The sequence below is a fragment of the Leucopleurus acutus genome, assembly GCF_964270905.1.
Source record: "Leucopleurus acutus genome assembly, chromosome: 2".
NCBI classification, from domain to species: domain Eukaryota; kingdom Metazoa; phylum Chordata; class Mammalia; order Artiodactyla; family Delphinidae; genus Leucopleurus; species Leucopleurus acutus.
This window is the reverse complement of record NC_139143.1, coordinates 173,122,748-173,147,825: the sequence shown is the minus strand read 5'-3', so window position 1 is coordinate 173,147,825 and position 25,078 is coordinate 173,122,748. Positions and strand designations below refer to the sequence as shown.

General features: G+C 56.3%; 2 protein-coding genes across 2 annotated transcripts; one reads left to right on the top strand and one right to left on the bottom strand.

Moving 5' to 3' along the window:
- The first annotated feature begins 234 nt into the window (after positions 1 to 234).
- On the top strand, positions 235 to 1,673 carry SH3BGRL3 (SH3 domain binding glutamate rich protein like 3). The gene is made up of 3 exons (XM_082834139.1): positions 235 to 379; positions 958 to 1,125; positions 1,239 to 1,673. Exons 1-3 carry the CDS (start codon positions 332 to 334, stop codon positions 1,302 to 1,304), a joined length of 282 nt encoding a protein of 93 aa, XP_082690265.1. The 5' UTR covers positions 235 to 331; the 3' UTR covers positions 1,305 to 1,673.
- A 678-nt stretch (positions 1,674 to 2,351) lies between these two features.
- Positions 2,352 to 24,525, bottom strand: UBXN11 (UBX domain protein 11; the record flags this gene model as incomplete). Its single annotated transcript, XM_082859860.1, has 15 exons — positions 24,476 to 24,525; positions 20,208 to 20,313; positions 19,435 to 19,463; positions 18,763 to 18,861; positions 16,245 to 16,345; positions 15,743 to 15,797; positions 15,200 to 15,276; positions 13,189 to 13,297; positions 5,786 to 6,000; positions 5,424 to 5,501; positions 4,347 to 4,464; positions 4,119 to 4,222; positions 2,804 to 2,877; positions 2,589 to 2,729; positions 2,352 to 2,508 (listed from the first exon to the last, which is right to left on the bottom strand). The coding sequence occupies exons 2-15, from the start codon at positions 20,276 to 20,278 to the stop codon at positions 2,352 to 2,354; spliced, it is 1,428 nt and encodes a 475-aa protein (XP_082715986.1). The 5' UTR covers positions 20,279 to 20,313; positions 24,476 to 24,525.
- Positions 24,526 to 25,078: the final 553 nt, after the last annotated feature.

The following is a 25,078-nucleotide window of genomic DNA, read 5'->3' as shown; positions in this document are numbered from 1 at the left end:
CGGCCCTTCCTGCCGTCAGCTCGCTCCCCAGCCTCACACTGTCAGCCCCAGCTCGGAGGGCTGAAAAGGGCGGCCCTGCGTGGGACAGGGGTCCTCGGTGCGCCCGGTCCCCAAGGGGGGCGGGAGGGGGCCCGGCGCTGCGTGGGGCGGGGTCGCGCAGGCCCCGCCCCGGCCGCGCGCCTATCCGTGCCGCCCATTGGTCCCGAGAGCTATGACTCGCGGGCTGAGCAGGAAGGAAACCGCTCCCGAGCGCGGCGGCCTCGTCTCCAGGCCGTGCAGCTGCTGCCACCGCTACCCCGTCTGCCTGTCGGCCCGTCGGCCCATCCGCAGCATGAGCGGCCTGCGCATTTACAGCACGTCGGTCACCGGCTCCCGCGAAGTGAGTGCGCGCCCTGGGGTAGAGCGCTGGTGGTGGTCCTGTTGCTCTGGACCCGGCGCCTGGGACCCGCCCCCAGGGCGGGGGCGGCGAGGTGCTGGACACGGCCTCCTGAGTTGGGTGGGGGCAGGCTCCGCGGCGCCATCCTGAACACCACCTTCGGGCCTCCTGGGTCGTCTGCACACCCACTACCAGGCTGAGCCTTGACCATGTCCTTATCTTGCCCTTCCTCTCCTCCACTGTGTGTGTGTGTACCTGGGGGCGGAGGTGGCGCCTTACCCGTCTCCACCCAGGCCTGCCCTGCTTTCTCTTTGCCGAGCTCCTGGCTCTCCCCACCCTTAATTTATCTCACTTATGTTCACTCTGACTCCCCTCCTCATGGTTGGTGGTCCCTCTCTCCTTCCACACCACCACAATCCTGACTCCTCCTCCCAACTCCTAGTGGCCAGAACCCTCCCCTAGGGCGTGGAGCGCGACAGGGGGACAAAAGCTCCTGGCCACACTCCCTTTTTTTCTGCCCAGGGTTCCCCCCATAAACCCTCTAGTCTGCTCACTAACCCCTGCCCGCCCTTTGCCCCCAGATCAAGTCCCAGCAGAGCGAGGTGACCCGCATCCTGGATGGGAAGCGCATCCAGTACCAGCTAGTGGACATCTCCCAAGACAACGCCCTGCGGGATGAGATGCGAGCCCTGGCGGGCAACCCCAAGGCCACCCCACCCCAGATTGTCAACGGGGACCAGTACTGTGGGGTATGGGCCTGGGGGTTGGGGATGGAGGGAGTGTTGTAGGAGGATACCAGCCAGAGTCAGACCTGAGACAAAGCACCAGTACTCAGGTGACCACCTCTTGTCCCCTCCCCCAGGACTATGAGCTCTTCGTGGAGGCTGTGGAGCAAAACACACTGCAGGAGTTCCTGAAACTGGCCTGAGCCGAGTCAGCCCCCTGGACTCCGTCACCACGTTCCCCCCAGCCATCACCCATGAAGGACCTTGTGACGACTCCGTTATTCCTAACCTTCCGACCTTGGAGCCCCTCCCCCCAACCCAAGACCTACCGCCTCCCCTCTCTAACTGTAGCTCCCTCTTTATTCAAAGGCAACATTCCTTACCCACTAGTCTCAGAAATTGTCTTAAGCAACAGCCCAAGTGCTGGTTGTCCTCAGCCTGGCCCTGAGGCTGCCACCCTGCCTGGCACTGGCTGATAGGCACCTTTCTTGGTTCCACTAGCCAGGGCTCTGCCAAAGGCCCCGCAATCCCCATCCGGGAGCACCGCAGAAACAATTAAATGTTCCATTCCATTGGCATCGTGTCTTTGTCTGGTGTGGCGTGGAAATCCTGGGTCCCTGCTCTGAGCAAGTCTGGTAGATGTGATTGTGCTGAGGCTGTGCTCCCGTGTGGCACTTCTGTGTGCGATTGACAGTGCGTGTGTTTGGCTATATGTCCAGCACACACACACCTGTGTGGACCAACGGTTTCTAGAGAGTGTGGGTGGGTCACCCTCCAGTGCACATGCACGTGATGGTGTCCATTACCTTGGTGTATACTGCACGTTTGCATGCCAGTCAGTAACGCGGCTGTGCCTCATGGCCACCTGCCTGTGTCCCAACAGCTCGGCTAGGTGTGGGTGTGTCATGGAAGTGGGTGCCCAGATGCAGTTCTGTCAGCGTTGGGGCAGTGGCTTTGATGCATAGTGTTGAAGTGTCCCCACGTGCTTGTGGCCCTGCGCGTGTCTGTGCGCAGGGATCTGCACACTGGCACAAGAGGCGCTGGGCTGGGGCGGGCCCTCTCTCCCCTGGAGCAGCTTAGCCCTTCTGGGCAGAAAGAGGAACCTAGAGGACAAAGACCCAGCGGCCAGGCCCGCCAGCTGGGGCTCGAGTTACAGAGGGGCGGCGCCGCCCCCTCCTCGGCGGAGCTAGTGCTGCTGGGCTGCCCTGCCAAGAGAGCCTCGCAGAGCAGCCGGCGTTGGGGTGGGCGCTTTATTCGGGGCCGGGGGCGGGCAGCGGAGCCCGGCGCGCCCGAAGCAGCAGCGTGGCGTTGGGCACCAGGCCCGCGGCCTGCAGCGTGAGAGCGTCATTGTGGTAGACTGTGGGCGGGAACGTACTGAAGATCTCGAAGGTGGTGGCCTCCACGGCCCTGGGGACAGGGAAGAACGAATCAGGCCGGGTCGTGGGGCCAGAGCCCCGCTGCGGCCGCCAGCTGAGCCCCGCGCCCACCTGGCCTGTGCAAGCAGGGTGCGCACATCACCGACTGTGTCCTCCGGCCGCATCAGCAGCAGGAAGGCCTGCTCGCCATTCTCAGACTTGATGCGCAGCGTGGAGAGCGCGGGCACGGGTGACTCCGGAGACTCCTGGCTCCTGTGGACCCAGAGGCCGTCAATACCCCCTGGTAGCCCAGTCCCAGGGTCCTCACCTCTCCACTCTGCCCTCACCTCTCACGCTCAGCAGCCAAGGCAGGCGTCTCCACCACAATCTCCTGGATCTGGACACGCAATGGGCAGCAGTTCTCGAAGGCATCGATGGAGTGGACAGAGCCCTGGGCCCTGCCGGTCACACTCTCCCCCCAACCCCTACAGGGGACTTCTCCTGACCAGGGATGGATGAGACCAGTGAGCCAAAGCGGGAGGGGGTATTCTGTGTAAATGGGGGCCCAAGGAGAGGAAATAGAAGGGAAGCTTTGGGAGGTAGCCCCATCGTTCCCTTCCCTCATTCTAGTGGGGGAGACTGAACCCCACACAGTGACCAGGCTGGGTGCCTAACCTAGGAAGGCTTCCCCAGGGAAGGCTTCCCTGGGGAAATGACACCTGAGCTGTGACTGAAGGATGAAGAGGAGTCCTTAGAAATGGGATGGGGGGCAAGGATATTCCAGAGAGCATAGGTCAGGGAAGACTTCTGAGAAGAGGTGATATATTTGAGAAAGTGTCAGCATTCATGTGGCTGAAGCTGGGAACCAGGTTGGACTGGAAAAAAGAAAAGGTTAGAGGTGGGAAGAGGACCAGAAAGGAATGACAGGCCTTACCTAAGAACCACTGGAGGGTTTCAACAGGGAAGAGCCAGGATCCAATTTGCATTTTTAAAAGAGCACAGAGGCTGCTGGGGGAGGATGGCTGGCAGGGCGGGAGTGGAAGTGGGAGGCCAGTGAGGGGCCACTGCAGTTGTCTGGGACACACTCTGGGGCCTAGGCTAGGATGGTGGGCGGGGGGAAAGGAGAGAAGAGATGGATTCGGGAGCAGTTCTGGGGATAGACAGATCTGACAGGACTTGGCCACTTGTGGTGAAGGCAGAGTCCTGGGAAAGGGGTTTGGTATCTTTCACAGGTAGAGATGAGGGAGGAGTAGCAGGATAGTGAGTGAGGAGAGAGGATGATGAGACCTGTGAAGGCCAGGAAGGTGTATTTCGGTCTGGACCTCAAGAGGGTGGCCTGAACTTGGGCTCACCTCCAACCTAGACTCCCCTGACTTTCCCACTCTTACAGCCACACTCCTGCGTTGGCCAGTTGCTCTCTGGTCCCAGCTCAGAGAGACCAGGAGACAGTCTTGAGAGCTCACCAGCTCCATCGTTTCCAGGAGACAGGGGAACAGCTCTGAGGAACTCATCTCTCCATCCAGGCCATCCTCAGGGGCCCTAAAGCCTGAGCCTCCAGGTAAGCCGCTGCTCCGGTAGGCTGGGCCAGGGTTGATGGTAAAGCCGCCCCCCCCCGCCCCCCTACCCCGCCAATAAGGCTGGGGGAGCCAGGGCTGGCCTCACCTTCAGGGTGTCCCGGATGGGGCCTCGAATGTCAATCACCTCGCCTTGTCGGATCACTAATTTGGGCAGCCTGTTCAGAAACTTCTCGGCGGTCATCCTGGAGCCTGCAGAGAGGGCATTGGGAGCCTTGGCCGGGGCAGAGACTGTGTGTGATGGTGGAGGAGGCTACCTGGAGCTTGTCCTGCACAGTGCCCCCACCACCTGGCTCAGCCTCAGGGCCGAGCTCACCTGGGTGCTCCATCCTGTCCAAGGGCTTTCGAATCCTCTGCCAGCCTACCACTCGGCCCTCGCCTGGGAACGGGTCCAGCCCATTCTCTGGGTAGACCTGATTGCGCAGGTCACTCACCTGTCAAGAAGGAAGGGAAACAGCGGCTGGCACAGCTCTTCAGCCCTGAGCTCCATGCCCACCCCTACTTGCCCAAACAGAGGCCCCAGGAATAGGCCCAAGGGATGGTCTGATGCAATCCCCATTTTACAGATGAGGAAACCGAGGCCCTGGGAAAGAGCAGGAGAGCTGCAGTTCATGCTGCTCCCACCCACCCGAGCCCTGCTCTTCCTGCAAGCTCCCCTCATCACTCCAGCTGGAGCCACAGTACTGACATCCTCCTCACAGAATCCCTCTCGGGAGCAGACCAGGAGGGGAGGGATGAGGATGTTAGGAGAGGGCAAAGCCCTGCTTGGCATGAACTACCTCAAACACCCCTGGTCGTGACTCACGCTATTTTCCAAGCCATGGTGGCACACACCCCCTCACACGCTCTCACTGTGGAACTAACGCACCACCCTCTGGGACACAGCTTCATGTGCTCCCATCACAGCACCCTCATCTCACTGCCGACTGCCCCCACAGCAGGGGGCCGGCTCCATCTCAAGTCCTTTAGTCCCAACGTTTGCCCCCCAATGGCACTACCTTCCACCCCAACCAGGAGGCTCCAGGAGCCTCTGGGGGGAGCCAGGACAGTTTTGCGTGGACTCCTCACGTTCCCCAGGCTGTCCAGGTGTCCTGAATGCTGGGGAGGAGGGGCAGTGGTGCCACGCAGCTGAGGGCTCTGCTTTCAGGATGCCAGAAGGGGGCGCTGCCTGCTGTTCAGCCACATGCCTTCCCCACTGCTGATGCGGCAAGTATGGCTACGGCAGCCTTCCCGCTCCCTTCCCAGCCCCGTTTCAGGCTCACCCTCCTTCTGGAGGTCATCAGACTGGGGTCTCTGAGGTGGGGCAGTGCCCCTAGGTGATGCCTGAGGAAGCATTCCCACCCCCTCCAAAATCCCTACACTGGGAGTGAGTGGTTTGAGGAGAGCCCATCACCTTAAAGGGGACCCCGTCAGGGTACAGCCGCTGGAGCTCTGACGGGAAGAAGCCATCCAATATGTCTCGGAGGCAGCGCTGCAGGGGGAGAGGTAGGGTGAGGCCTGGCTGGACCTGTGCAGTGCCCTACACCCTGCTTCCTGTCTAGATGGCAGGCTCTGGGCCCCGGGATCGTGGGGCCAATTACTCTCTGGATCAGGCTCTGGAAACAGAGTCCCAGGACATGGTTGGGGGGTGGTGGTTCGGGAGGTTCTGCATGAGCCTGGGTGCTGGGGGTGAGCTGGGCCCATCATCTCCAACTAATGGGCCACCACAGTGGCTTGAGGGTGCACAGGCCTGTCTCCCCTCCCCGTCACTCCTACCTGTGTGGAGGGATCGTGGAAGGGCCGGAAGGGCCCATCGAACATCACGATGCCATTCCGGTAAAGCTTCAGTGGGATGGGCTCAAGGACACAGTGTGGCACTCTGCTGGGCATTGGTGTCAGCTGGGTGTCACTGTCTACCGCCAGCTCACTGAGATCCTTCAGGCTAGCCAGCAGCCTGTCAAAGTCTACCTCGGGGGGTACCAGTGCGTCTCCTGGCAAAGAGGATTGACACCCATGAGCCTCTCTTCATGGCTGCTGTGTGCTCCAGATCCCTGGCTTCCACAGCCCCCTCCTGTGCTGGGCAGGGGCCTTAGCATCTCTTTAAGTGACCACCTGGGGAGGAGGAAGGACTGCTAACACTAGATAATAATAATAGCTGTCTTTTAGTGAGCATTTACTTTGTGCTAGGGGTTTAACATCTATTATCCCATTTCTTCATACCAACCCTATGCTGTAGGGACTATAAACATCCCCATTTTCCATATTAGGAAACTAAGGGTTAGAGGTTAATGGCTGGCCTAGGGACACACACAGTAAGTGGCAAGAGCGGGATCAGATCCCAGATCAGATGTGCCAGGCACTGTGTTAGCAGCTGAAAGGCACAGTGCAGAGTTCCCAGTGGTCTGGGCTCAAATTCCAGCTCCTCCACTTCTACCTGTGTGACTTTGGTCACGTCATTTAACGCTCCGCACCACAGCATTCTCTTCTAGAAGGTGACGATGATAGGACCAGGATGGCTGTGAGGGTCCAAGATGACCACGTAAGAATTCCAACAAGCATCTGTCTTAGTTATTGTTGCCAGCTCTACCGTGCACAAATGGACCTCAGGCCAACCCAGAGGCCACGCAGCAGGGGTTATTTATCTCCATTTTATACATGAGGAAACAGGCCCACAGAGATGAAAAATGATTTGCCTCAGGCCACTTGGCAAGTTAGAAGAGGGGATTGACCCTGGAGTCTGTTCTTTCCACCCATCTGCACCATCAGGAGACAGAGGTGAGGGTCGGGACACCTGCTGGACAGGACATGGGAGACCTTGGGTTGCACATGTATTTGGCCTCCTCTTCTGACAAATGTGTTGTCCATAGAGCTGTTCATAAGGTTCACGGGGTGCAGGTGGGGTGATGAGGCAGCCAAGACAGATGCCAGAGCAAAAAGGATACAGGGCAGGTGGGGTGCTGCTGGGGGACAGGCCAGGAGCTTGTTCTCAGTCCTGAAGGGATCTTGCCCCGAACTAAGTCATCTACTAGGGTGTAACCCTATAAAACACTGGTGACTTTCTGGGCCTTCTTGGAAGCTGTTTTTCACCAGGACAGCCAGGCTGAGGCAGGATGTGGGTCAGGACTCTGGGGACCCAATTCCTTTCCCCACAGTGGTGCAGTGGCTGTACCGGGGAAGTACAGATGTGGGCGGCCCTGTTTCCTGTTGCCTTTGTGGCTGCTGAAACGGTAGGCCCCAGCTGGCCTTCCCTTCTCCCCTATATCTCCTACTGCTGCAGGGGCTGCACCTGCGCCCCCCTCTTCCTGGGGTCCCCTGGAGTCCCTGAGAGTCCCAAGAAAACCTCACAGAACATCCTGGATATCCCTGATATGAGCCAGAACAATATCGAGACACTATTTTCCTTTAACAGCTAACTAAGTACTTTCAGAACACCCAGGTAAACCTGAAAACAACAGCAGAAAAGCTCATCACTGTCAACATCTGCCCCCATCCCTATATTCTTACAGATGGGAAAGTGAGGCCTAGAAAGTCACATGACTCGGCCAAGGCAGGCCACACAGCACGGCCAACAGGACGACTCAGAGGCGCGCGGACTGCTAATCCAGCTGCCTCCTGGGGACTGGGCTTTTTCAGGGAGCTGAGGTGTCGACAGGGGAAGGGGCAGGTGGAAACCCAGGGGAGGATGCCAAGAAGCAATGAAAGAGAAAAGGAAAGTTGGCGGAGAAAATCAGCCCGGAAGGCTCTCAGCCAGGGCTCAGGGGTGGAGAAGTGAAAGCAGGGTGGGCCTGGCAGGTATCAGATGCAGCAGAATGGAGGTGACACAAGGGGCCCGGGAGAAGGAACCGCCGCTCTGGACAAACCAGGGCTAAGAGAATAAGGCAGGAAGAGCCTGGCATCGCCACCTCACAGCCAGGAGTGCTCAACAGAAGCCTGGCCCCGTGCAGCCACGTCACATGGGATGAGGCAGGTCAGAGGTCAAGTGAGGCATTTCCTCTCTGAGCCGCAGCTTTCTTTTCCAGGGAATGGGTAGATAACAGAAATCTTCATCCTGCCCGCAAGATCCAGGGGTGAACTGACTGTGATGATGACTCAGCACTTACTATGCCAAGCACCAAGAGGCAGGTCTTCTTCTCCCATTTTACAGATGAGGAAACTGGGCCTTGTAAGGTGACATGCCCCGGGTCACGCAGCTTGCAGGGCCCAGGTGACTCTAAGCCTCTCTCCTCAGTGACCACGCAGGCTTGCCTCTCAGTGTTGGTTCTTCAGATACTGCTCACTGGGGTTCCTTTCCAAGGAGGAGTACAGTGCAGGGAGATCATCTCTGAGGCCTCATCCAACTTTTGAGAGCCCATGATTTTATTTAAAAGGGGAGTGAACAGGCATGGAGATCAAGTCCAAGCTCCTTGGCCCAACTCCCAAGACCCTCAGAGCCCTGGCTCCCCAGCCTGCCCTCAACAAGCTCCCCCACTCACACTCTGAAGCCATACAGCCCGGGCTACCACTTCCAAGCTGTGTGACCCCGGGCACATGGGCCAACATCTCTGGGCCTCAGCTTCCTCTTCTATAAAATGAAGACAATAACAGCCCCACTTTACAGGGTTGCTGTGAGGCTCACAGGAAGTGCCTGGCAGACAGAGCTGTTGTTGTCACTAACACCCCACCCTCTTGATCATCACAGGGCTCAGGTGCCCTCTCACCACCTCCGTGGAGAAGCCTTGCCCGGAGCCCCTGCCCCTGAGCCTGGGCCTCTGTTCCTCCTGGGTTTCTGGAGCCCTTGGGCCCACTCCTGGCCCTCATCACAGGCTGCTGTCATTTTGTTCGCCTATTGGTCTTTCCAGCTACACCGGTCACTCCTTGAACACAGGCAAGAGCAGCCAGCCCTGGGCCTGGCCCACAGTGGGTGCTCAAGACGCACTGGATCCGTCCCTCCCCCCCACCACCCTGCCATCCAGCAAGCACGTCCACAGCGCCCGTGCCCTGCCAGGCTCTGAGCAGCATGGCCACGCCCATGCCCAGAGTCCTGCCCTCCTCAGGCTCATACTTGAATGAAGGAGACAGGGTGACAAAGAGTGACAGTGGCATGTGTTAAGTGCTACTGTGGGGTTGCAGGGCCCAGAGGAGGGCCAGACCCTGCCCCTAGCGCAGCTGAGTGGTGAGCCTGCCCTGGGCTGGCCCCTCGCACCCTCACCGGGAGGACAACCTGCTGCCATGAAATCCCGGCAGTGTCCGACGTGCCCCAGCTGGCCCGTCCCAGCACCGCAGGCGAAGCCTGTTGAAAGGAAACAGGCCTGCTATTTCCACCCACCTGCACGCCGGGCCCTGCTCTGGGGACTTCACCTACATTCACTCTGCTCTTCAGAGGAGCCGGCAGGGAGAAAACGGGCTCCGAGAGTGTGGTCACCGCCAGGGCCACAGCCAGCCTGTGACTCGGCAGGAGCTGACTTCTCTGGCCCTTGCTTTCATCATCACGCTGCTTTTCCCTACCTCATCCTGTACAGAGGATCGTCCCAGCGGGCTCTGACCATCCAGGCCAAGGGCACCCAGGCAATGCCTGCGAATCGCCTGCATGTGCACGTGCCCTGGCCTTCGGGTCGCGCCCTGTGCTGGCTCTCTGGAGCACAGCAGGGGCAGAGCAGTAAATGGACATGGTCGTCATTCACCGACCGCATGTCCGCCTGAGAGAACACTCCACGTACTCCACACTGTGGTATTCAGTGCTCTCAGCTCAGGGCCTAGGGGTCAATCGTACCATCTCCTCACCTCACAGATGAGGATGTGGACTCGGAGGTGAGGCAGGTTCCCCACACAGGGTACGATCTGACCCAGGCCCCCCTCTTCAGCCAGAGCCTTTAAGGCTTTCACTGCAACGCAGAGCCCCTAACTACGCGCCCGGGGCAGCTGCAGGGCGGCACGGCGCCTGGCGCCGAGCAGGCACTCCACGCACATGTGCTAGAGCAGGTGGGGTTTGAGCTGAGCTCCACAGGAGGGGAGAAAAGGGGGCAAGGCGCCTGGGGGACACAGCACAGGACCGAGCTAGTGGGAGGGTGGGTGGCAGGAGTCCAGCCTGCCTGGGGTCTAGGCCAGGCCAGTTCCAGGGGCCCAAGGGCAGCCCAGGGACAGCCCATGGAGGAGTCAGCCTGGCTTCCTGAGCAGGGGAGGGAAGAGGCTCCCACACAGATGCCGGAGCCTGGGCTTGGGGAAAAGGGTTGGGGAGGTGGGCGCTGGGAGTGGGAAGGGGAGATGTAGAGAGAGGGCAGGGACTTGATGAGGGGTGGGGGGGGGTGAGGAGCTCAGAGGTGAAGGGTGGGGGGAGCTCAGAGTTGGCTGGAGCTCTCAGCCCTGAGGCTCAACATCTGACCCGAAGGTGGTAGGACCAGAGCCGGAACTGTCCTTTTCATGTCTCCGCATACCCTGAAGCACCTGGCACGGCATCCTGTTTGCTACTCAACATACTGGTGGGAAGGGGTGAATGATCTGGCCTGAGGCCAAGCCCTTGCAAGGCTTCCTCTCCCCTGAGCCCCTTCATGGGCCCAACTGACCCTCCTCCCTAAGAGTCCCAGGCTCTAGAATGTTTGAATCAGCCCCAGTCTGCCTAATACAAATGCCCCAGCTCACCAACCCACTGGCCTGCTGCCCCAGGGCCTGTGGGGAGTGGTACCCAACAGAGGGAGATCCAGAGAAACAAGCCAGAGCATCAGGGTCAGCCAGAGGCTGGCTTCATGGACCCAAGGGCCCTTGGGGCAGGGGCAGGTTGGCACGTGGGGACAAGGCCATAGGGAGAGGAAGGGAAAAAGCCAGGAAAGGGGGGCGGGCAGTCCCAGGAGGAAAAGCTGCTAGAAATGAAAAACATGTTGTTCATCTGTCAGAAGAGCTAAACTGAGCCCCCTCCATGTTGAAGAATCAAAAGGCAAAAGAAGAAAAAGACACAAATCAGGAACTTGTGGCCAGGCTTTAGAACAAGGGGCTTGAGAACAGCCGTACTCTGAGCAAAAACAAACGACACAGAGCAGCTGGGGGCTGCTCTCTTTTTGGGAGGAGAGGGTGGAATCCACAGAACCAGGTCCAGAAGCCAGCTGTCTGGTCTCACCCCTTCCCCAAAGGAGCAGGGAGGGCCCCACTGGCCGCAAGGAAGTCTGCCCTCCAACTAGTCAGCAAGGCCACATGAGGCCTGAGCCCAGCTCACCGCACAGGGGCAGCGTGTGTGTGTGTGTGTGAGTGCGTGCGTGCGTGCGTGTGTCCGTAGTGCTGGCAGGCCTCTGGCCCTGGACCCCAGGAAGGGACATCCTTGCAGCTTCTGGCAGTTGCCTAGCAGGGTCTCGCCTCTCACCCAGGAAGAACTTCCCATAGCACTCAGCCCAGGGTTCAGCTCCTGGCATGGCCCAGGTGCCATACAGCTCCCCAGCTTTGCCGTGTCCTAAATGGGACATCTTCCCCGACAGCTGTGCTCCCCAGGGTCATCCCAGGTTCCTCCCACCGCCCCCCCAATGTTTAAGCAATCGCCAAGGCCATGGATTCCCCTCCTAAATCTCTCTGCTCTGCCCCTTCTCGCCAGCCCCACCAGTATCACCCTTATGCTGGGCATCATCTCATTTTTGGCCTGGATGACTGTAACCATCTCCCAGTGGGCTCCCAGCCTTAAGTCTTGCCCCCTTCACTCAACAGACTGCTTAAGTGCCTCAGTTTCCCCATCTGTAAAATGGAATAACCCCTGGCCTGTGCCAAGGCTACTTGTGAAAATGCTTTAAAAGTGGCAAATATGGTGCAAATGGGAAGTGATGTTTTTGAAACAAGGGTGAGGGGGTTTTCCCCTGAGATTTAGGGGGAGCTAGCCAATGTGCAGCAGGTGGGACTCTCATGTTTCCAGTCTGGGTTTTTACCCAGCAGGAAACTTATGAAATTAAGAAAGTACAGTTGTCTTCCAAACAGTCCCCTGGGAGCCAAGCTCATGTTCCCATGAGACTGCCACTGCCTTCTGACCGTGGAAAACAATGAGAGCTCCCACTTGCGGGGCTGATGACATGCGAGGTGAGTGCTAGGTGTTGCGTCCAACCCACTGACTCGTAGTAACTCCATGGGAAAGAATACACTGATGAGGAACTACTGATCTACTGATGAGGAACTGAAGGCTCAGAGAACGGAACTCGAGTACCCAAGTCACACCTGGGTTAGGCGGTGGTGATGAGGACCCAGGTGTGACCAACAGAGCCTGGAGAACTACCTTCCAGGCAATGACCTCCATTCTTTGAAGGGAATGGACCCAGCTTTCAGAAGTGGCCAGTTCTGGGACTTCCCTGGTGGCGCAGTGGTTAAGAATCTGCCTGCCAATGCAGAGGACATGGGTTCGATCCCTGGTCTGGGAAGATCCCACGTGCCGCGGAGCAACTAAGCCCATGTGCCACAACTGAGCCTGTGCTCTAAAATCTGCGAGCCACAACTACTGAGCCCGCGAGCCACTACTGAAGCCCGCCCGCCACAGAGCCCGTGCTCTGCAACAAGAGAAGCCACCACAATCAGAAGCCCACGCACCGCATCGAAGAGTAGCCCCCACTCGCCGCAACGCAACTAGAGAAAGCCCGCACACAGCAACGAAGACCCAATGCAGCCAAAAAAAAAAAAGTATATATATATATATATATATATATATATATATATATAAAGGAAGTAGCCAGTTCTATGGCCCCAAATCTCTGGAGTGCATCTCTCGGGATATTAGCAGTTGAGTTAAAAATAAAACGTGGTGGAGGCCCAGAGATGCAGGTAGATTTCAATAGTTTGCTACAAATGAACCTGGAAAGGGAGTCCACAGAGGGGACCAAGCCCCTGGCCTGAGGGCCAGCTTCCAAAGCAGGGGGATTGCTTCTAAAGGCCACAGCTTTTAAATGGGTGACATTTTGTAAACTATGGTGCCTGAGACAAATGAGGTCTTGTTACGTTTTGTATCCCTGGGTCCCTGGAGCCTTAGAAAGATGAGCAGGCAGAGTCTAGGGTTAGGTGGTCAGGGATGGAGGCTGAGGCCTTTCCCTCCTGCTCCCGTGTCAGTGGCAAGCTGTGGGAGGCCTTGGGGCACCTTGTGCTGGGAGAAGGGGCATGAATGAGCTGGCCTCTGGACAGCTGTGGGCCATCGGGAGCTGTAGGGGAATTCCCTTTGCAGGAGGGTCCAGGGTGGACCCCGACTTTACCTGGCTTCCAGAACTTCTTGGCTGTCATCCAGTCCCTCTCGCCATCCTCCGAGTCCTCCTCATGCATGGGCTCACCCACCCACTGCAGGCCGTAGTCACCGAGGAACCGCTGTGGGGAGAGAAGAGGGAGATGTCGGGGGCACTGTCAGCTCAGCCCCTACCAGGGGAAAAGGCGGCATCAGCCCAGCCCCCAGCCTCAGGCCTCCGCTCCCAGCCCACTGGATGGGGCGATGGGCCCGGGGGTCTTGGCCACTTCCTGGCTGTGGCCTTGGGAAGCCACCTCACCTCCCAGAGCCTCAGGCTTCTCCTTGTAAAATGAAGCTCGTGAGGACTCACTAAGGTAATTCACGTCATGTCCTTAGCACAGGGCCTGGCACAAGTAGGAACTCGCGTAAGTCAGCCATTATGGCGGCGGGGAGCCATGTGGGTCTGGCCCGAGTGGGAGGAGAGGAAGGGACACCTGCTCTGCAGGTCTGAGAGGACATGTCCCCCCACATGTCCCACACGTGGCCTCTCTAGGGCTGGCCGCCCAGCGCCTTTGCCACAGGAAAACTTCTGAGTTGTCTATGCTTCCTGTTGCTGCTTCCTCACCTCCACTCCTTCCCTCAACCCACTCCAGCCCGGCTTCCATCTCCACAACTGACTGCAACGGCTAACAAGCAGCCACCGCAACCTGCCTGTTGCCTAACCCAGCGGGCACACTTCTGCCTTCATCTCTTGCAACATATGTTCTTTTCCAGTTTCAAATTTCTAGCCATCTACACTTAGATGTCCAACAGGCACCTCAAAATGAACTTGGCCCAAACAGTCATGCCTCCCTGTTCCCACCTCCCAAGGCGGGGAGTGGCCCACGTCCCAGCTAGTCTCTAATGTGTTACCCTTTTAAATATTTCACCACATTCCGTACTTGTGTGTCTTCCTGTGTACTTGTTTATGTGTGTCCCCTCTAGACTGTCAGTGCCATGAGGGCAGGGACCCTCTCTGCATCCCAGTGTCTGGCAGGGTGCCGGGCGCACAGGAGGTACTTTGTCTGAGTTTGCTAAATTAACGAAGCAATAAACGTGTGAACAACGTGAACGTGGGAGCCCCAATGCCCTCTGCCCTGAGGGGGCAGCCCTGACTCCTGTGGCAGCTGCTCAGAGAGGCCCCACGGGCTGCCGGCAGTCCTAGCAGGCCGCTCAGGGAGCAGCTGTTTACCCACAGCCCTGGGGTATGCACAGGCCTGGGTGGGAAGGGCCCTCAGCTGCAGCTGCTGCTTGGGGGTTTGCGTCTGTGGTCTTAAATTAGGTTGGGGCTTTGGAAAGCAACTCGGTGTGGAGAGGGAGAGGCTAGAACCCCAGGAGGCTAGAACCCCTGGTGGGGCCGGTGAGGCAGTGGGGGGCCCTGAGGATGTATGCATGCCTAGGACCCTCCCTTGAGCCTGGGGTCCCTCCAGCTCAAGCCTTGCTGTGTGAACGATGGCAACAAAGGTGACACTGGGTGAGTGAGATGCCACGTCCAGAGGCAGGGAATGGCCATGACCAACGCAGTAAACACGCACAGCCAGGCCCCTGCCAGGTCCTGGGCGCGCAGCAACGAGCAGGAGAAAAGTGCTCCCTCCCTCGTGGGGTCCACGGTCCCCAGAGGAAGAGAGAGTGGAGCACCTGCCCTGGTCACAGGTGAAGGGGGTCCCCTGGGAAAGGGCTCCCACCTTGACTTGAGACTGAGGATCAGTGAAAACTCGCCAGGGGAAGGTAGAAAAAGAAATTTCAGGTGGAAGGAACAACACGGACCAAGGTCCTGAGGTGGGAAAGAGCTTGACGTGGTCAAAGAAGCAGAGGCAGGTCCCCGTGGCTGGAGGGGAGAGTAGTTCAAGCCGACACTGAGGAAGGGGGAGGGGCTAGCCCAAGCCTGAAATGGGATGGGGGGTGCCCCGGGCCCCTGTGTGGGATGTGCGGAGAGGAGACCCCAGAGAGGTGGGCTCTGACCCAGTCCCTGGGGGCAGACAGCCCTGGGCCGGCACCTCCCTCACCTCCATCTCCCCGACCTGCCGCTGCAGCTGCGCGCACGTGGTCTCCAGCTCCTCCTGCCGCTGCAGGGTCACCGTGCCTTCAGGAAAAGACGGGGAGGGGTTCCTGTGCCCCCCGCATGGAGGCTGCCAGGCCACTTCTGGTCATGACAAGAGCTTTGGCCTGAGGGTCATCTGGAGAAGCTGCTCCACGAGAACTCGAGGGATCCCCGGAGAAGCACCTCTTGGCCTCTCGCCCTGACCTTGAGAGGGGAGGCCCTGACTCTCGGGAGGCCACCAGCCCACCGAGCAAGGCTCCTGACGGGGCTGCCTTTCCTCCAGGCTTTGGCTGGCAGGCCCTGTGCTCAGGGCTGGGCTAGGGCTGCGCTCGGGGGACTCAGTCCCACACAGAAGGGCACTGCCCTGGGTGTCACTGCTCCTCTCTGGGCTCCATTGCCCAGACTCCACCACAGGACTCAGCTTGATGCTCTCGAAGCCCTGATACCCAGAGGTCGCCGGCCCAGGGGGTACAAAGGGGGGCTGACCAGCCCACAGAGGGCCTCTTACCCTGGTGCTCCTGGAGGGTCTCCACCAGCTCCTCTAAGGCCCGTATCTTCTGATCCTGCAGCAACGAGACAGGAGGGGAGCAGACCTGGTGGTTCCCAGAGCCCAAGGGAGCCCCTTCCAGATGGGAAGACCCGGCTTAAAGCCCCTGCCCCGCTCTGGCACTGCTCCGGTGCTCAGATGGCCCTTGTGGTCCCACTGAGGTGGGGGCAGGGGGTGGGCACCCCCAAGTGCCCAGCACTCAGCAGCCACCGCTGCCACCCAATCTGAGGTCTACGGGCCTTGCTCAGGTGTGGAGAAGACCCCTAGCCTCTCTGCTCAGGTCACAGGGACCCAGGTCAGTCCCGGGCCAGACCTGGCCCTCGAGTTGGGCGGTTTGCTCAGGGAGATGGTTCTAGAACGCATCCACCATGGTCTATTGCAATAGTAGCCTCACTGGCCTCCCCAGCCCAGGCCCTTCCACCCCTCAGACCAGACCCTGGCCCTCTCCCCCCTGGGGCCCCACCTTGGAGAGCATCTCATCCGCCTGGGCCTTCACCTGCCGCTCCAGATCCTGCACTTTCCTTGCCATGGTGGCCATCAACTCCGAGTCGTGGTACACAGGGACTGCCAACCAGACAAAGTCCTAGAGCCTGGGCCTTGAGCTGAGGCTGAGGTATGGGGGTCCAGGGGAGGGGAGAGGTAGCGGGCTCCCCAGCAGCAGAAATAAGGGTGGTAACAACTGCTGCCACCGAGATAATGGGGACAGTTCTACACTTTTCATATGTCAGCTTTTCTGAGGAAATGAACTGTTTGGGGAAACTGAGGCACAGAGATTCTGTAATGCACCGAAGATGTATATACGAGGGAGTGGTACAACATACGGGTTACATCACCTTGAAACGCTGTCAAAAAGTTCACCCTTAGAGCAACTATACTCCAATAAATATTAAAAAAAAAAATGTTCACTCTCAGTTGAATCACTCCTCTAATCTCGCCCCTAATTCACAGGAAATACGGTGGATAGAGGAGCAAGTTAAACAGCACCGGACAAATCACTATGGGGGACATCCTGCGGGACAAGTAGCCCAGACGCTTCAAAAAAGTGTCATTTTTTTAAAGAGGCAGGGATTCTGCTCTAAAGAAGTATAACAATCAAATGCAGTGCATGACCCTCAATCAGAACCTAAATCGTGGCGGGGGGGGGAAGCTATGAGAGATATTTTGGAACACTGGGATGTTAGAGAGGGTTACTGGATTGTTCATATTCTTAGGTGAGATCACAGCATCGTGGTTATGTACTTCCTTACTCCTAGAAGATGCAAAGGGAAGTATTTAGAGCTGAAATGTCATGATATCTGCAACTGATTTCTAAATGGCTCATCCAAAAAATACACTTGTGTTCATAACATATGTGTACATGGATAGAAAGCAAATATGGCAAGATGTCACTAACTGTTGAACCTAGGCTGAGGACGTATGGGTGTTTGCTGTACTATTATTTCAACTTTTCTGTTTGCTGACAAATTTTCAAATTAAAACATTTGTGAAAGAAAACAAGAGAGACACATGGGAAGAAACAGGCCCCCTTCTTCCCCTGGATGTTGTCTCTCTCTGTGTGAAGCCGGAAGTGTAGCTGTAACCACGTGACCATGTGGAGCTGACAGGCCCAAGGATGGTTCAGTGCAAAGCTGGAGAAACCTGAACTTCTGACAATGTCTTTGAGCTGTTGTCTCCCTAGGACTTCTTAGTATGTGGGATAATAAAGCCCCCTGATGTTCCTTGGTTGAATCAGGGTTTTCGTTGACTTTAGTCAAAAGCTTCTTAACTGATATATAGACATTTGGGAACTGTCAGCACACGGATGACGGCACATGTTTGAGGCAGAGTGGAGAGAGAGAGGAGATCCCAGGCAGGAGGAACATCACATGGAAAAGCTGGAGCTGGCAGGGAGCCGAGAGGGAAGAGCCTAGGAGGCAGGAGGATGGCAGGGAGGCCGTGTTATGGAGGCCAAGAGCCCGGGGTGTCCTGAGAAGAGGGATCAGGGAACTGTGTGGAATGTTTCCCTGCAGAGAAGTGAGACAGGACAGGCAAGCCCTTGACTGTGAGCTTGGCAGGGGCAACCCCTGGCTGAGAGCGGGCTGAGGGGTGGTGGCGGGGGAGAGGCAGAGAGACCTGGGAAACAGCCAGTTTCTGTGGTTGCTGTTGAAAGCATCCCCCCTGGGGTGATGGAGATCCTGGCTTTGTGACCGAATGGCTGTGGGGCCGGGCTCTTCCGGTCTCCTTTTCCACCTCAACCCCTCCCTACCTGTACAGGGGAGGGGGCATTCGGTGGAGGATCAGAGACAGAAACGGAGACAGAGAGACAGGAAGCTGCTTACCCAAGATATCACAGCTAGTGGAAAACTCTCACCTCATCCCCAGCTCCCCCAGACTCCCAGCTCAGACCCTGCCCCTGCCCAGTGCACCACACAGCTCACCCTGCCAGCCCATGAGTCCCCTGTGCGCAGGACTGCTCAGTCCTACCTCCTCTGGGAAGCCGCCCCAGTGAGCCCCATCCTACTTTGCGCACCTCCACGATTGCAGTGTTGCCACAGCCCTTGGCGGATGGTGTGCGTCAGGCTAGGGGGACTGTCTAGGGGACTTGGGCCTTGTCCAGAGCCCTGCGGAAGGAGGAAGCAGATGCCCGGAGGCTGAGCTTCCCCCTCAGGCCCTTCATTCCTCTTGGACCCTGAATCCTAGAGCCACTGACATCACTCTTGATGGGGATTCCAGCCAGGTGTACTCCAGAGATGCCAGCCACAGCCCGCCCTGGGGCTTTGCCAGACCTCCTGAGCTAACGGCCGGACCTGCGTGTGGCTTCACGCCAAGCCAGGCTCTGCACAGGTCTGGGGTGCAGGCCCAGGGCCACAGTCAGCCAGGAGTAGAAGCAGCTCCTCTGACCCAGCAGGTGGGAGAAGGTGCCATGCCTCTCAGGGCCTCCCTTTCCCCGGGGCCTCTCCTGCTGCCAGGGACACAGACCCCCTTCGGGCCTCTGCACTCACCTTGCCTACTCACAGGGGCACCTATGCCACCATAGCAGGAAGGAACAGAGATCCTTTCTTCTGAGCCGTGCGCGTCATTCAGCACGTCCACCTCATCTTCTGCAGACAGGGATGCCCAGGTCACTGCTCTGGGGCTGAAGCCCAGGCGAAATGGGGGCCCTGGGCCCTGGTCAAGATGAAGCAGCCTGTTCTCTGTCCCCCAGCATATGAGGATAGAAAACTTGGGACGCTGGAGAGCAAGGATCCAACCAGAACAGGCCTCTTCTTGGAGTTCTCCCAACCCGGCTCCCTGGGGGGACCTGGGTGGCCAATGCCAGCACCACGGTGGGGGCTAAAGGAGGGCTGGGATGCAAAGGTCTGAGCCTGCGGGAGGCAGGGCAGCAACGTGAGGACTGGACTTCAGGGAGAAAAGGCTGTAATGGGCTGCAGGTGGCTGTCGGAGAAGGAGGGCTGGGGTCTGCTCCCCTCATGGCCCACCCCACGGTGAGGGGAGGGGTTCAAATGTTAGTGATGACATCTCCACTAAGGGTGTGGGGTGTCCAAATCCGAGAGCTGCAGATAGCACTGCAGTTGGCCAGCTACTCTGGCTGACGGGAGCTCATCACGCTCTTTCTCTCCATCTACCCAACTGCAAGGACATGAGGAGGACACGAGGGCAGAGCCCACACTTACCATTTCCGTACATTTTTATATCTCGCCTCCTGGGAATGGGGCAGGAAGGAGAAGGAAGACAGACAAGTTAGGACCCCCTGGATTGCCCTCGGGGGAGGCTCTGGCACCAGGTCCCCCATCAATCCTAAAGAAGGTGTCTCCTGAGGACATCCACCCCCAAATCCCATCCCGGCCCAGGGGTGAGCCAAGGGGCAGGCTTCAGGGTGTCCGACTCCTCCCAACAAAGAAGGATGGTGAAGAGCTGAAGGGCAGAGCCTTGGAGAGAAGATTACAAGAGTCCCCAAGCCCAGGAGCCCAGCCCCAGCTCTGCTCTGAAATGGCTGCAGGACCCCAGGCCTGTCACTTAACCTCTCTGGACTTCCTTGGCCATGATGCAAATGACTCAAAGTGGGCTTCAGAAGAGCAAGGAGAGAGGTAAAAAAATGCTTTGAAAAGATGAAACTGATAGATGAACAAACAGGATTCTCTTCACTGAGAGCCCAGCATGTGGCCGAGCCTGGAACAGGTGGGCCAGCAGTGTTTGAAGAACTAATTCATGACCAGTGAATAAACAGACGGATGCCGCCACCTCGCTAAATGGCACAGCCCAGTGTGTGCTTAGACACATGGAGAGCCTCCCAGACGAAGGTTCGAGAAAGATAAGGTGATCAGAGAGAGATACATAACTTCTTACCGTTTTCCTCAGGACACTAGGAGTCAATCTCCTAGTCCACGGGAGGAGCGGGAGGAGGTAGGGGCATGGAAACAAAGATCCCACGAGGTCAGCTCCTTACCCCGGATTCACAGGCTCCGAATGCAGAGGCACTCGCCGGGTCTTGCCAAGGGACGCCAAAGGTGAGCTCATAATTCTACTTCTAGTCTCTAGCTGTCAGGAACTTCCTGAGAAGAAAGAAGTCAGCCCTTGGGGACAGTCACTCAGGACCAGGGAGCGGCCTGAAACTTCCTCTGCCCTGGCTACTTTTCCCAGGAGGGAGCACTGTCCAGGGAGTGGCACCCCTCACTTCTTCCTACTGCCTCTGCAGAAGTTTCTGGAGGCGGCCTGGCCTCAGGATCCCTATGCTTGATGTCCACCTGCTCCGCTGGATATCCAGCTCTCTGCTCTGCTCTTGGAGGTCTCTGGCCTAGCAGTGCTTGGGAAAGGGCGATGGGGGTAGGATGGGGTGCAGAGGTGGGCCGGAAGCCTGGGACTTCCCCAGACTTCAAGCCTGGCACAAGACTACCCAGCAGGCCTGGGGCTTCTGTCTATCTACCAAGGAGCTGGTCATCATGCCCAGGTGTCCCCTCCCCTCCTACCAGAACCAGGGGCCACCTCCAACTTCTCAGAGCCAGAGAGGGGCAACCCCAAGGCAGGATTCTACCAAGACACCACCTGCATGGCAGGGAGGTCAAGAGCCCAGACCCTGGATAGGTTCTGCCATTCCAGTATAGCCTGTGCCTCAGTTTCCTTTAGCGTGAAGTGGGGATGGTAATAGTACCAGCCAGGTAGGGGTAACACACGTAAAGCACCTAGCCCAGTGAAACGCTCGAAGGAATTACTCAAAAATGTGAATTGTGGCTACCGCTGTTATTGGCACACGGAAGGCCCTCATAAATGCTTATTTCCCTTCCTTTCCTCTTCCTTCTGGAAAGATGAATGAACATCAGGGATGCAATTAACGGTCACTATTCAGTGAATTAAATATCACGTGGCTAATGTCTAGAAATCGAAGAATCAAATGACCTCCATCAGGGCCTGAATCAAGTCTTCCGTTCCACTTTGGAGATGTGTGGCACTGGCCTCCACCAGCCCCTGAATCTGCCCAGCAAGGGGACCTGCATCACCAGGAGGCAGCTCCCTTGGTCTTAATTCTGGAGTTTGGGACTCATGCCCCGCCCCTTTCTCAGAGGTGCCCTCCAAGGACAAGGTCCAGAGTTTCCTGATCTCCATCATCCGGCATCCAGCCTCCCAAACCTGCCCCCAGCCTGCCTGGTTCCTGCCGTCTTGTCCGGGCATCCTCAGGGTATGTGTGGCCAAGTGTGACGGCCCCTGTGGCTCCCTTCACCAGTCTCCACACACTGCCAGAGGAATCTTCTTAAACCCAAAGCTGACATGTCACTTCCCTGCTCAATACTCCCAGTGGCTCCTTCTCACCCACAGAAAAAAAAATCATGGATGATCTGGTCGCTGCCTGTGTCTCTGGACCTCACCCATCATCACCCACGGTCCCCCCGCATCCCACCCTCCACTTGAGCCACTCTGAACTGTCGGCCCTGAAATGCACCAGGGCTTTCTTTGCACACATGGCTCCTCAGGCCTGGAACCCGATCCCCCAAAATGGTCTCCCTACTCCTACCCACACCCTTCCCTTGGCTGGCTAACTCCTTTTCTTTTTCTTTTTTTTTTTTTTTTGCTTTTATTTAGTTATATTTTAACTTTTTACTTTAAAATTATTATAGATTCACAGGAAATTAGGACAATAGTAGAGAGGTCTGGTGTATCCTTCACAGTTTTCCCCAATAGTCACATTTTACATGACTATTGTACACAGTATCAAAATCAGGAAATTGACATTGTATAATCTGTGTGTGTCATTCTATGCCATTTCATCCCCTGTACAGACTCTGTGTAACCACCACTGCAATCAATATATGTACAGAGGACTTCCCTGGTGGTGCAGTGGTTAAGAATCTGCCTGCCAATACAGGGGACACAGGTTCAAGCCCTGGTCCGGGAAGATCCCACATGCTGTGAAACAAATAAGCCCATGCGCCACAACTACTGAGCCTGTGCTCTAGAGCCCGTGAGCCACAACTACTGAGCCCACGTGCCACAACTACTGAAGCCTGCGTGCCTAGAGCCCATGCTCCGCAACAAAGAGAAGCCACGGCAATGAGAAGCCCACGTGCCGCAACAAAGAGTAGCCCCCACTCGCCGCAACTAGAGAAAGCCCGCACACAGCAACAAAGACCCAACGCAGCCAAAAATAAATAAATTTATATTAAAAAACGATATGTACAGAACTATTCCATCACCACAAAGATCTCCCTTGTGCTACTCCTTTAGCATCACACTCATCCTCTTCCTCACCACTGTCCCTAACCCCTGGCAACCACTACTCTGTTTCCCATCTCTATAATTTTCTTACTTCAAGAATGTTATATAAATGGAATCAAATAGCATGTGAACTTTTTTAAAAAAAAATACAGCTTTATTGAAGTATAATTCACACACTTAACTCTTTTAAAGTATACAATTCACTGGTTCTTAGTATATTCATAAATTCAGAGTTATGAAACCACCATCACAATCAGTTTTGGAACATTTTCATCACACTAAAAAGCCCCAGGCACTGTGCCTTTAGTAGTGAAAACTACCCTGCATGAACTCCCACCAGACCTGATTATCCCTCCTTTCTCCAAATTCTCATCACCATAATGACCCCTCAAAAGAAACTGGTCAAAAAGACAGAAATTAATAAGCATTGGCAAGGATGAGGGGAAACTGGAACCTTTGTTGGAATGTAAAATGGTGCAGCTGCTGTAGAAAACAGTCTAGCAGTACCTCTAAAGGTTAAACAGAGTTATCTTATGGCCTCCATGCCTAGTTATATACCCAAGAGAAATGAAAACTTACATCCACACAAAAGTTTGTATATCTGTTCATAAGCAGCATTACTTGTAATAGCCAAAAAATGTAAACAACCCAAGTGTTCATCAACCAGTGAATGGATAAACGAATGTGGTATATCCTTACAATGGAATATTATTTGGCAACAAAAAAGGAATGAAATACATACTACAATGTGAATGGACCTTGAAAACATTATGCCAAGGGAAAGAAGTCAGTCACAAAAGACCACCAATTGTTATGATTCCATTTATATGAAATGTCCAGAATGGTCAAATCCATAGAGACAAAGTAGGTTAGTGGTTGCCTAGGGTAGGAGGTGCTAAAGGGAGACGGAGAGGGTGTGGGTGGACTGCTAAAGGGTATAGCGTTTCCTTTTGGGCTGATGAAAATATTCTAAAACTGATTGTGGTGAGGGCTGCACAACTCTATGAATACTAAAAACAATTGAAATTTACATTTTAAAGGGGTGAAGTATATAGTATATGAATTTTATCTCAATAAAGCTATCACAGGAAAGAAAAGGACCTGGTCTCCAAACCAAAACCAACATCTTCCCTCAAAATAAGCTCCTCCCACTTCCCCCTTCTTAATGGGACCCCATCATCCAAACACAAAAATTTTCCCTCCTTCTTTCCCTCTTAATCCCATCAGTTACTAAATCCTGCAGGTTAAACTCTGCAAGTCTCTCACACATAGCTCCTCCTCTCCATGACCATTGTTGGCCATCCTAGTGGGACTCTCACTGCCCTTCTTTGGGGCTGTCACAATGGCCCCAAACCGACTTCCCCATTCCAGTCTCACTCCAGGCCAATCCAACACACTGTCTCCAGATCCATTTTCCCATGGATTATAGGATTATCGTCGTCCGTGAGGACGACGATTGTATCTTCCTATCAGCCTGGGGACTCCTGAGCGCAGGGCTGTGTCTCCTCCCTCAGACCGGGGACCCTGAGGACAAAGCCACGTCTACTCCCTTCACTTTGGGGTCCTCCTGGGAGGACTGTGTCTTCCGCCTCAAGCCGGAGGCGGCTAAAAGTTAGGCTGTCTGCCCCTTCAGACTCAAGTTTTGAGAGGAAAGTTCTGTCTTATGCCTCTACATCTTTGGGAGTCAGATTTATCCCCCCACAGTTCCCAGTGCTCTCCAGCGCCGACAAGGACCAGCAGGCTGTACACCTTCTACCCCTAAATCCCCAGCTGGAAGCGCTCACCACGTGACTTCTACCACCAGTCCCGCCCTAGGAGCCGCGTCACCGCCCCCCTGCCTCCACGCGTAGCCATGGTAGGCGGGTGCCCGAATCTGCTCCCAGGGCGCGGGGGTGTCTGCTGGGGGAGCCGGGCTGCGGGTCTCGCATGTCCTCGAGGTTCTCGGGGTGAGGGCCCCAGCCTGTGTGTGTGGCTCCATGGGCAGAAAGGTCTAGGGCCGTGACTCACCACGCAGGGTTGCAGAGCCGCCCGCGGCGCCGCCATCTTGTTGTTACACGGTTTCCCAGGCGACCAGGACCCGTGCGCTTCTCATTGGCTAATTCGAGGGGTGTACCTGAGCAACCAGCAGGCAGCGGAGGCGGGTACAGCCGTCTGTGCTCGAATTCTATTGGCCCACAGAGTCTCAATTCATCACTGGATACTGCAAGTCCCAGAATCCACCGCTCTGAGCGGACTCGGGGTCTGGAGAAATGGAGGGCCCGTTCATGTCAACCCAAGGCACAGAAAGCGGAGAACCTGGGATAAGATTCACGAAGCTGCTGGAAGCCTCTGGACCTGAATGTGTAATCCCGACAATGCCAATCCTCCCAATGATTTTGGGAGAAATTACATTTATCCTTCTGAGCCTGTTTTTTCATCTGATCAGTACAGTACTAAGGGGGCAGTTCTTTTAAGCATGAATGGAAATGATGCAAGTACTTAATAAATGTTTCTTAAATCTGAATTTCTCTGCTAACTTCTTGACCAAACGGCGCCCTGAAAGGACGCTCATATTCTATTTCCTTTGTGTGAAAATTTGGGTGAGACTCCCCCTGCCTTTGGATAAGACAC

Coding starts and splice junctions, on each gene's coding strand:
- SH3BGRL3 (XM_082834139.1), top strand. CDS start 332: ATGAGCGGCCTGCGCATTTACAGCACGTCGGTCACCGGCTCCCGCGAA. Junction 380..957: donor CGGTCACCGGCTCCCGCGAA/GTGAGTGCGCGC, acceptor CTTTGCCCCCAG/ATCAAGTCCCAGCAGAGCGA. Junction 1,126..1,238: donor ACGGGGACCAGTACTGTGGG/GTATGGGCCTGG, acceptor CCCCTCCCCCAG/GACTATGAGCTCTTCGTGGA.